This window comes from Ursus americanus, chromosome 23, assembly GCF_024610735.1.
Source record: "Ursus americanus isolate L20-20 chromosome 23, mUrsAme1.1.p, whole genome shotgun sequence".
Lineage (NCBI taxonomy): Eukaryota > Metazoa > Chordata > Mammalia > Carnivora > Ursidae > Ursus > Ursus americanus.
Window position 1 is genome coordinate 39293520 of NC_142149.1, and position 12095 is coordinate 39305614.

At 57.7% G+C, this 12095-nt stretch overlaps 1 protein-coding gene across 4 annotated transcripts in view; it reads right to left on the reverse strand.

The window, feature by feature from the left end:
- The window catches only part of RAB11FIP4 (RAB11 family interacting protein 4), a 110673-nt gene that overhangs the window by 24775 nt on the left and 73803 nt on the right, over positions 1-12095 (reverse strand). Inside the window, exon 1 of one of the 4 annotated variants that reach the window (XM_045773702.2) lies at positions 7368-7641. The exons of the other annotated variants lie outside the window; for them this stretch is intronic. Within the exon in view, the coding sequence (XP_045629658.2) occupies positions 7368-7544 (177 nt within the window). The 5' untranslated portion in view covers positions 7545-7641. Of the gene's footprint in view, positions 1-7367; positions 7642-12095 lie in introns of those variants that run through there. 4 annotated transcript variants of the gene reach the window in all.

Below are 12095 nucleotides of genomic sequence, written 5' to 3' on the forward strand. Positions count from 1 at the left end.
CGGGTATCCCCACGTGGCTGTCATCCAGCGCCTCACACTCAGCCCACTGCTCTCTCGGCGAGCAGCCCGCCTTGTCAACCTCACTCCCCAAAGGTGCGGAGGTCCTGGCCGCTCACCCCATTCCCTCCCCCAGGCTAGCCGGGCTGCCCGATGCATCCCGCTCACAGTGGTCCCTGTGCCTCCACCCCTGAAGTTCCCTGCCCCGAACTCCTCCGTCTGTGTCCCAGAGCCCTAAAGAAACATAAAGTGGTCTTACTCATTTGAGGAGGACCAGGACAGAATACATGTATTAAGCACTCAGTATGTACCGGGTACTTTTGTGCATCGACCACCATTCAGATGGGAAAACGCAGGCTCAGAGAGGTTAAGTAACCTGCAAAAGGTCACACAGCCAACAGGGATGGGATGTGAAAAGGTCTGATTTTAATGCATCACAAAGGGTACAGAAAAGACTGACTACTCTCGGTGATGGCAGTATCCAACCTGGAGTGCTGGAACAGCCTCTCGGGTTGGGCCATGGAGGTCACAGGCACAGGAGGCAGCAAGGCAGGTGGCACCGAACGTGGGCTTGAGTGGAAGGCTGCAGGGACCACAGCACACGAGACCACGGATGACCGCTGGCGGAGGCTCCTGGGGCCTGTGCCACCCTAGCCACGAGGCAGAGCTCCCCCCCTCCATGGGGAGCGTCAAAGAGGCTGCATGTGGGGCGATTTTACAGAAAGGGAGAGGAGAGAGACTGGAAGGGGAATGGCTAAAAGGAAACACATGTGAAAACGAAAACTCGGGCAAAGTGGGAAGAGGAGAGAAAGGAAGGAAAGGAAGGAAACATCATAAAAGATGATGTTCAGGGATGAGAAACTGAGTCAAGAAGCCCTGATAATACCCCGCTCCCTCTGCTACCCCGGGAAGGCCAGTAACCCGCTCTCTGCCCTCACTTTCCCTCCTGGTCCAGTTGGAACAGGGCAGTGAGACCTCAGATGAGACCCAGCAAGAGAGAGACAGGGAAAGACGGCTTACACACCATCATGACAACTGTGGAGCCAGGATCCACATCTGACAGAGGAAGCACGTGAGGCTCAGAGAGGTTGCTCTTCTCCCCCAAGGTCACACAGCTGGTGCGCAGTAAAGCGGGAATCGGAGCCCAGGTCGGCCTGGGGTCCAACCTCATTCCCCTGAACCACATCATAGTGAGCGTCCCCTCACATGACCCTCCCAACACTACAAGTGGCTGTACTCCCTTCCTTGAAGAAAGCGGGCAGGTTACATAAGCTCTCTAGAGGTTACCTAGTTTCTGTGTTTCATTAAATCCAAGATGCCTTTGATTTTAAGATGCACTGTTATTCCACGTACACTGAGAAAGAAACAGCGCTGCCGATGAAACGACAGCACACCAGCGAATGGACAACACATACCAGCTCGAGATGCTAAAACGTGGGGGGGAAAGTGTCTTAGAATCTATGAAATACAGCGTGACTATAAGTGGGGAGTGGGGAGTCAGGCCCAGTTCCCTAGACTGTGTGCGGGACTTGGGGGATGGAGGACAACTCCTCGCGTGCACGTGCACACACACGTGCACACACACACGCCCGCCTGGCTGCTGCGAGATCCTTCTTTGCTAATAACCGATGCAATCTCGCAGATAATCACACAAAAATGTGCGGGCCAGACCTGCCTGTCAACGAGAACCCTCATTTGACCAGGAGGCTTTCATTCGAGGTTACTTAACATTAGCAGCGAGCAGGGCCCGGTCACCACTCACCTGCCTGCCGCCCGGCCTGCTCCGCCTCCGGGGAGCTGCAGACCGCGGAGCAGCCGAGCTAGACCAACAGGTAGTTTTGCTCCTTGCAACACGGCCAAGGGCAGTCACGCAACAGGGCCCGGAGGCTGACAGTCCGCACCTCTGTCTGGCCCCTCGCCCGATCTCCAGGGACCTGAGGGCGGCCAGAGTCTCAATGTTTTAATAAGACGCTGGGGGCCGGCAGTGGCAGCCGGGCACACTGCTCCAGGCTGGCTTTCTAGCCGGCACAGGCAGACAGACGGACAGGCCCTAGCTGCCGGCGAAGGCAGGGTGGGCAGAGGGGCATCCCCCTCCCCTTGGCAGGGTAGGAAGGAAGGATCAGGTGCGCGGCCCCATACCAAGCCCCAGGGAGCTGCCTGTCACCTGGGGACGTGCCTGGCAGCTCACTCCCAGATCGCCGCGCTGGGCGCCAGCCGGAGTCTGCATCTGCAGAGGCGGACCTGGTTTATCTAAAAAACACAGCGGCGGAGGAAGTGGCGTTGCCCTCCTCCTGTAAAGGCCCTCATATCCTGGAGTTTCTCCTCCACCACTTTCCTGCCTCTGCTCGGACGTCCCCCCTGCAAGAAATTCTGTTAGAAATTCTGTTAGGCGCGAAGGTTATCAGTCGCGAGAATCAAACCACCAGAAGCTTGCAGGGAAGCTTAGCTCCCTCAGATGCCAGGCAGGGTTCGAAGTGCGTCTCGTACATTTACATGGGGATCCACAGAAGCACCTTCCGAGGGAGGGACTAGCATCATACTCCTTTTACCTAGGAGGACCGCGAGGCACAGAAAGGGTAAATAGTCGGAGATTCTGCAAGCAGCCACTGGCCGAGGCAGGACTTGAACACAGGCTGCCTGACTCCCTGGGCACCAGGCTATCCTGCCCTCTGGCTGTCTAACCACACGCACCAGGCGCCACTGAGCCCGAGTCAGAACCCACTCTGGGCTTGTCAGGTGGCAGGGGCTCATTTTACCTTCGCCAGCAGCCCACAGAGGCCCAGGAAGGTGAGGCGGCTTGCCTGACGTCCCAGACTGAGCAAGCCACAGAGCCAGGGCCTACACACATGTGTTTCCTGGCTCCAGAACATTTTTTTCTACTTGAAGAAAACAGGCACTGGGTGGCTGAGCCCTGGAGGGAGGCACCCGTGTTTGGAGGTGGGTGTCTCTCCCAGGAAAAGCAGTGAGCGGGCAGGAGACAGCAGCTCCTACTATCTCTCCAATCTGAAGAGGGAGACTGAAGTCGGGCAGAGAGTAGACCCTGCCCCCACCCCCGCCCTCCACCCCAAGTCCGCTGCAGACCACACGGGCTCCCGCAAGCACAGGTTCCCTTTTCACACTGCGAGACTTGCAGAGCGCAGAGGACGGTGGGGGTGACGGCAGATGACTCAAGACAGCGAGAGCTCCCACCCACTCTCCCACACTCGAGTGCCGTGCGGGCCTTCCTCTTTCTGGTCCCTTAAAAGAGAAAGGCTCCCAGAAGCAGGGCCACCACTATTAGTAATAACTGCCACGGAGCTTTGTTTTCATGTGAATCGTGTTTACATTGCTGGGAAAGAACCCACTTGTCTGGGAAGATGAAACAGGTTGAATCAATTAAGAATATGGCCAACAGTCGGAAAACTTCCCATTTCTTGAAGGAAGTCGAGAAGCGGGGTTGGAAACATTGGTGTTACTAGTACCAGCCTGCCAGAGGGGGCCCGGGCCAGAGGTCACGCAGACCCCACAGCTCTGGACCTCCACGCAAAGCTCCAAGATGTACACATTTCTGGTTGCCCCCTTTTTCCCTGTGTGAACACACACACTCTCTCTCTCTCTCTCTCTGGGGGCCTAGGCTGGACAGAGATCAGACCCAAAGCTCCTGACCAGGTAGGCGAGTAGGCTGTTCAGAAGACCAGGGCCCAGACGTGCGCTGCCTGTGGAAGCGAAACGAAGGCTGGAGCACCTTGGGGCTTGGGGAGGCCGGGAGCCCAAGAAGGAGACAGGGGAGCGGGGGCAGCCGTGGGAACAGGGAGGTGGCCCTAGCGGCGCCCTCCTGCTGACACACCATCGTGCATCCATCACCAGGCAGGATCTGTGTGGTGGAAATAACACCCGGCAAGAACGGGTTCCACGCTCACAGGGACAGGCTTCTCCGACCTGAGCCAGGCTGCGAGCAGGAAAGTCCACAGCAGCAATGGCCACAGGCACACATTTCTCCAGAAATGCCTCAGTGCGGGATGCGGGGTGGCTCAGTCAGTTTAGCGGCTGCCTTCAGCTCAGATAGTGATCCCAGGGTCCTGGGATCGAGTCCTGCCTCGGACTCCCTGCTCAGCCGGGGAACCTGCTTCTCGCTCTCCCGGTCCCCCTGCTTGTGCGCTCTCTCTGTGTCAAATAAATAAGTAAAATCTTAAAAAAAAAAAAAAAAAAGCCTCAGTGCCCAAATCGCTCAAAAGCAAGGGTCTGCAGAGGGCAGAGCAAGGGAGTGCGTTTTGTGCCCATGGATTTCTGATCTCGACTGTGTGCTGTTCGTCTCCTCCCATTCTCCTGGGGTCCAGGCACTCCCTTGGTGGCATGAGAGGCCCCCCGATCCCTGTGAGCCAGTGCCCCTGCCCCTGCCTTGATCCCTCCCCCATCGAAGCAGCCTCCCTCATCAGCCGTGGTACCACCTCAGGGCTTTTGCAGGGGCGGCTCCCTCAGCCTGAACCTCTTTAGTCAAGAGGCCACCTTCTCATCGAGGGCTTCCTGCCCACTCTAAATCCACAGCACCCACTGCCCTGCTTGCAGCCCGGCCGCCACCGTCCCCCCCCTCCCCCCGCCAGCCGCCACGCTCTGCACGAAGGCACGGACTGCTGCTGCTGTTTGCTGCTGGACCTGAGCACCCAGCACCGAGTCTGATGGAGGCAGTGCACGTGCTGGACAACGTGCTGGGCGGGGGCAGACCCGGCAGCGGGAAGACCCAAGCAGTCTTCCTCCTTGGAAAGGCCAGTGATGTGACACCTTCGATGCCCCGTTCCTGAGTCAAGAGCGAACACAGCAGACCCAGAGGAAAACAGAGCCCACCCCCAGGGGTTCTCCACGGCTGGCAAAGCCAAGGCACTGACGGAGCCCCACTGCCAACACCAGGCAGCAGGCAGACCAGATAAAGATGCTTTCTTTTCAAAATGCACTGAGCCCTATGCCAAGAGACAGAGAGCAGGGCCAGAGAGTGGGCACCCTGTGCCCAGACTGTCCCTCCCCCATCCAAGGTCCTGAGATGTCTGCCTTCCAGGAATCACTCACCTGATATTTTATTGGGAGCCTTTCCCACCCCCTCCACCTCCACCCCCTCCACCTCTACCTCCACCCTACCCACAGCTAAAATGTATAAACTGAAGTAAAATTGTAAGCCAGATCAGCTGTGAAACATCCCTTAGCATAAAAGGCCAGCTCAGAAGAGGGACTGCCAGCCCTAGGGAAGGAAGTTTCTAGTCACCTGGAGGGGAACGGGGGCGGGGGGGGGTGCAGGAGGGTGGAGAGACAGGAGGACTCCAGAAGGGCTGAAGAGAAAGTCCTAGACCTGGGGGACGCTTGTCCCACCGGTAGGGCAGGGGGTAGCAGGTCACAAAGGGGCCAGTGTGCTGAGGGAGGGGAAGAGCGCTCTAAAGAGAGGGAAGGATGGGCGAGTGTGGGGGCCAGGGGAATATCCACTAGGAACTTCTCGGGCTGCAGCCCAGAGCCTCCCCAAGGCAAGCTGCTTCGGGCGATTTCTTCTTTTCTTCCCTTACTTGACAAAAGGTCCTTTTAAAGGTAGTCTCTCCTGCTGGTCTTCCTTGGGGCAAAGGTCGTATCTCCCGCTGGCTCACCTGGCCTGGCTACTCAGGTCCCTCCCTAGGCACAGTCTTATCTCTGCTGGCCTTAGTCGGGCACCCCACCCCCTCCACCAAAGCCCGGGTCCCCCAAATAACAAAGCTGTTCCCCAAGAGGCATTCCCCAAGCCATGATGCCTGCTGCAAGTCCTAAGTTCTTCCCTGGCTTCCCCCATTCCTCCAGGCCACGCACCCCTCCAGTGAAGTCACAGGGACCTCAGAGACAACCCAGATCACAGTGCCTAAGGGCTCAGGGCAGTTGGGCGGGAACAATTCGGCCCAGGTTTTCAGTCTCCCTACAGCCTGCAAACACCTTAGGGGCAGGGAAGTGTTGCTGTATACTAGCTCCTGGGCACAGAAGCGGCATTTCATGGATGCCAGCTGAGCAGGGTCAGGTTTGGGCCAGTCTATCTGGGTAAGCTGGTGCCTGGCTTAAGGCAAGACCCCAGTCAATGGCAGTGACCCAAGGGCTCCACCAAGGCTGAGTTGGATAGTCACAGGGAGACAGAGATCCCTACAGCAAAGATCTGATATACGCATAACAGGTCACCTCCCCCCCTTTGAGATTCCCTTTTCCCTAACCTGGCAGCCACATTTCACCAGGGGAAGGACCTGGGGATGCCCCACCCCTTTCTCTGGAACCCAGACTATTAGCACCCGCCTCCACCAAGAGAAGAGAGGGGTTTGGTGGACCATCAGAAACCAACCCAGGGGTTTGCCAAGGCAAAAAGTGCAGGCTGAGCGCAGGAATCTGGCCCCCTCACAATCCTTTGAGGAGGCGGCCTGTAAATAAGACGAGGAACACTGGCTTGTCTCTCAGGGCGAGAGATGTGTCACCTAGAGGCATCTGTGGGAGCGCAGGGCTGGGGAGAAAGATACATGGAGAAAGAGGTACACTGGAGGGTGTGCACGGATGAGAAGGACCACCGGGCTGAGTCCCGACCGGGTTTCCATAGCACAGACACGGCTGGTTCTCCAGAGCCTGCTCCGCCAAGACCTCAGAGATGCTAGTCGCCCGCAGAGAAGCGGCCGTGACAACCGCAACTACTACGTGCAGGCTCTCGGGGCCGGAGGGCAAAGAGCTGGGACTCCGCACACACCTCCGGCCTCGGCGACGTCTCGGCGGGAAAGGGCCAGGGCCCCGTCCCCAAGCCCCGAACGAGGCTGGCTCTCCCTTTTGCCCGGCAGATCCCTCTCGGAGAGGCGAGGGAACCCGGGAACAGGCTCGGTGCAGCCGCCAAGAGATACGGAAAAACTTCGCCCGCGCAGAGCCCCCTCCGGGACTCGCCGGAGCCAAGGGCCGGGAGCTGGGACAACACCGGCGCCGGAGGGGCAGGCGCGCTGGGAGCGGAGGTGGGACGCGGAGGCGGGGGGTCCCGAGGAAGGCATCCAGGCAAACCAGCCCCCTGCCCAGCCCATGAGATCCCTCTAAAAACACTTTCGGAAACTGCGCGGAAGAAGCGGCCCCTTCTCCCGGCGCCCCGGGGCTAGCCCTGCCCACCCCGCACCTGGGAGCCGGCAGAGGGCCCGAAGGGGGCAGCGCGGACCGAGGCTTCTCTTCTGTGGCCCAGTGCGCGGGGACGCAGGTAACCCGACCTCCCCGACCAGGGCGGAGAGGGCGGACACTCCCGGGGCGGGAGCAGGGCGCCCGGGCTGCGGGCAAAGTTCCGCGCTCCGGCAACTTCCCTGACTCCGGGACGGCGGGCCCGGCCAGGTGCGCGTCGCCGGTGCCCCGCGAGCCCGAGCCCCTCGGCCGCCGCTTACCTGGCCCCCGGAGGCAGGCGGGGTGCGCATCCCCCGTCCGGCGACGAGTCGGTGCGCTGCGGAGGGGCGAGGAGCGGGGGGGAGCGGGCTGGCGGGCTGGGCAGGGACGCGCCGGGCAGCGCGGAGAGCGCAGAGACGATCCCCGCCGCGCCGCGGCCGCTCGTTAGCTTTCCGCATCAGTTGAAGGCGCCGGCCCCGCCCCCACCCGCGCCCGTTGCCGGGAGACCCGCGTGGGCCGAAGGGCTCTTTGTATCAAAGCTGCCGTGACATCACGAGGCGCCCGGGCTAGGGGATCGAAGGGGCGGGGCCTCGCGCCGGGGGCGGGGCCGGAGGAGGAAGCCGGGTCTGGGAACCCGAGCCGCGGGGGGCGGGGCCCAGGTAACCCCGCCCCCTAAGGTAGGGGCAGGTGGCCGGGGCGGCGCCGACCAATGGCGGCGCGGCCGCGGGGCACTACCCACCCGAGCGGGCGCCTCTGGAGGTGGGGCTCGCCTGGGCCCGCCCGAGCCCGCGCCGCGAGGTTACTGTAGCCCGGGTTTGCGCGGCCCGGGCCCTGGGATTCCAGGAGACCGAGTCTGTGAGCTCGCGAGCCTGCCGGGCGGGCGCTGCCGCTGCAGCTGCCGGGTCCAGGCTACTCTCACTGTTTGCGGTCACCGTACTGCGAATTCCGCCCGGCGCTTCCGCGCTCACAATTGCGGACCCGAAGAAAGACCTGCCAGACCCCCAGACCCCTCGCCCACCACCACCACCAGTCTGCGTCTGGTGGCTCCCAAATTGGTTCTCATCCCGAATCCCACTCACAACTTTCCCAATCTTTTCGTCATAAAAGGAGAAAGTTGTATTTATAACCAGCCCGGGAATACGAAGAACCAAGCGGCAACAAGAACTAAAAACATAAAAAAGAAAGTACCCCTGTGTTGAATCCTAATAAATATAATTTAAGTAAAAAATGCGCCCCTCCCCCTTAACTCTTCACTATGCTCTGGATGAAAGAAGGCAAAAATGTAAAGCAACAAATAATGCGGATGTTTCCCTTTGATTCCATGTTGCGTTGTGCAACTGAGCTTAAGGGTTGGGGGATGGATCTTCCCAATTGTCTCAGGCCAACATGAAGGCCCCTTTGCCTTCCCTGAGTCCTCACTGCCCAACAAGGTGGCGTTTGAACATTGCAGGGCCTGTCGGCAGCTGGGTGCATTGGTCCAGCTCTATCAACAACACACACACACACACACACACACACACACACACACACACAGATATTCAGCTTTTCTGCCTCCTTCTCTCTGGCTCTTTGCTCTCAACTTCCTTCTCCCCCATATCTCTCCTGCAAATAAATTGCCAGCTGCCTCTCTGTCTACCAGGGGCCTGTCTCTGAGGCAAAGCATTCCACGGAGGCTCTGAGACCTACAGGGGACTCTTCAAAAGGGACAGCATTAGCTCGAGGAGGGCCTCCTGGCAAAGGCTTTGTGCCAGGGGAGGCTAGAGCAGTGGGGGTGAGGTGGAAACTCTACCACTGGCCCTCTCCTCCGTGCTTATGCCTTGCAGTCCAGAGATCTCTGCGGGTGCCACAGACTAGTTCTTGCCCTTGCTGGTGTCCACTCCCACAGTCCCTAACACGCAGAAGTGCTGCAGTGTGTCATAAAGAGCACTGCTTTTGGAATCACACAGACTTGGGTTTCAATCCTATTTGCCGGCTGTGAGTCCTAGGACGGGTTATGCAACCCTTCCAAGGCTCGGTGTCCTTATCTGTAAAATGGGAATGGCACAATCTTCCTCGTGAGCTGTTGTGCACCCCGGCAGCGGGTACACTTAATTTTAGTCACTCATCAAAGGGGTGGTGCCTGAATGAGCCCACGCGCGCGTGGGCGCCCTGGGCCTCCTCTGCCGCCGCAGCTCCACCCGGAGACCCGGGCTCAGTGGCTTCCTGTGAGGTTTTAGGGTGTAGCTGAATCCAGGGGGTTCTGTCTCAGTTTCCCCTCTTCCCTTCTGAGTCTCATGGTGACCCTACGGCTATGGGGAACCAGAAAGCAGGTCATGTAAGAGGACCACCCAGAACTGGGGAAGGGAAGCAGAAACCTCAGATGATCGGCGCTTTTCTAGGTCCTAGCTTTCTTCTGGCAAAAGTCGTGAAGAAAAGCAGACCTTGTCAAGCACCCTCCACCCCGCCCTCGTTAGGGGTAGCGCGATCGCCATTTTCAAGGGCTCTGTGGAGGGCGCGGTGCCCGTGGTCCCAATTTATTCTTCGCAAAGGTGTGGTGGAGGGGGCAGCATTTCCAGGTATTTGTCCCAAAGAGCAGTGTGACCGAGAGGAGGGTCACAGGATGCTAGCACTGAACGCTTCTGAGTCTGAAGCCTGCCTCATTCTGCAGCTGACCATGGCCAAGTCATTCACTGTTTCTGAGCACCAGCTGGCACCTCTACGGAATGGAAACACGACCTTTCCTCTTCCAGTTGTGAGGTTTGAATGAAATGATAAAATAAGTGTTTAGTTCAATGTGTCCTGTGCTATAGGCACTCAGTAAATAGTAGCTTCTCGTTATTACCAGGAGCATGAATGAGCCCCAGTCTGATTCAGGGATTCAGGAGCCAAGGGTCATATCTTGGCTTTACCACCTTGTAAAAGATCAGCTGGATAAGCCTAGGCAAGTTTAATTTCCGGTCTGTTTCCTCACCTGCAAATTGGAGATAATAATAGTATGTATTTCAGGATTATCGTGAGGACCAAAATAACCAGGACCCATACACACAATACTCAGAACAGTCCCGGCACATAGCAGGTGCTCCATAAACCGTAGCCATTTCCAATGACCATATGACAAGAGGCGGGGAAGGACTGAGGTGAGGATTAGAACCTGAAGCAGCTTGCAGGATGATTTAGAACGCTGACATTTTTTTGGAGGGAGGGGAGAGGGAGAGAGAGAGAATCCCAAGCAGGCTCCATGCCCAGCGCGGAGCCTGTCTCGGGACTCGATCTCACGACCCTGCGATCATGACCTGAGCCGAAATCAGGAGTCAGGCACCCAACTGACTGAGCCACCCCAGGTGCCCTAAGAACCCTGACTTTTGGGAGAGGCCCTGACATCTTCCACAGGGTTCAGGGAGGAAGGCTGACTAGTCTTCTGAAATGGGATGTGGGAACTGAGGGTTCCAGCCCAGGCTAGGGCTCCCAGAGGACTCAGTGTTTTTCATTCAGATGGGGGCTGGGCTGGGAGAGAATCATGAGGGAAATACAGTCCTGCCTTCTGAGCATAGCCCCACCTATAGGGCTGGGAGCTAGGAGGGTCTCACGTTAGCTACCCTGGTTCCTTACCACAGCTATGTTTTAGATGTTACAGAATCAGACCGTTTTAAGCTAGGAAGGCTCTCTGGAGAAACATCCAATGTGCTCTGCCCCCATTTTATGGATGGGAAGAGGGAGGCTCAGAGAAGGCTAGGAATTTGTCCAAACCACACACAGAGGTATCAGATGAGCAGGGACTGAAACTCGGGCTCCTGGCTGCCTGTGTAGGGCCCTCGACTTCCTGCCTCTGCTCTGGCAGGGGTGCCTTACTGACGGGGCGATGACCGGCAGGGCATGGGGAGTGATGGACAGTTGCTACCCTCAGCCGGTGCTGGGAGTCTCCTAAGGGGTCAGGAGAACGCTGTTGTTAAAAACAGAAACCCTCTCCCAGGGAATGTATCCGAGGATCACGTTCAGGGGACAAGTCGCTCTGACTCATTCTGTTTATGTCCTGAAACTTCTGCCATAGTTGATGTGAGAGTACTCCCGTGATGTCAAGTGCCAAAGCCAGAGAGAAGCGGATAGAATGCTGACAAGCCGGAGCTGCTAGCCTGCAGAAACTGATGGGGGTGAGCCAGGTGAGGGAAGAGAATCTAGTAAGTTCTCTCTGTACCACAGCTATCTATCCGCCTTGTGTACTTCTGCTGTCATCAGGCGGGAGCTAGCGCGACATCAGATGGTGTAAAGAGGCAGCATTCTGTACGTGTTTGGGGCCATATGGAAGGACCGGCTGAACATATATGACATAATTATGATAGGAAAAGAGCTCTCCGAACATTACCCAGTGTTGACGTTAGCCTAGCAACCGAGGCCAACCGACATTAGCCAAATGAACAACAAGAAAACAGCTACACAAATAATAGCAGGGCTGGAAAAAAGCATTCGCGCGGCGGGTCCAGTGGTTCTCAAACTTGGTTCCTTGGAACCTGCAGGTTTCTCTGGAGATCCTGCAAAAGGAGGGGGTTCTCCAGGTGAGCCAGAATAGCTCCACTTGCAGCCACTTTCCATGTGGACTTCCACATAAGATTTCAGATAGACAAAGAGTCCCGTGGCTTTAATGTTGTTTCAAGTCACTAGCCTAATATAACCAGTCATTCCCCAAACAGGGCAACAAGCCCCTGAGGCAGAAGATGGCTTCTCTCTTCACCATGGCACAGCCATCCGCAGAACCGGGAGTCGAGCTGGCTCTCATGACTCTCGGACTGGTGCTAAGATGGACATTAGTCACCCACCACGACCTGGTCACACACACTGGACGTGACTTCTGCCCAAACAGTTGCACCAGCTACTGTTCTTGGCTTGGACAAGCCCTCCGCGTAGCCAGCTCAGACTCCGCCCCAAATACCTGTCTTCCCTCCCCTCCTCTTTAGATGGCCCTTGGTCTGATGGGAAAGCGTCAGCCCCAACCCTTAAGTCTCAGCTTGCCCCTCCAGGGGACAAATTCAACCTTT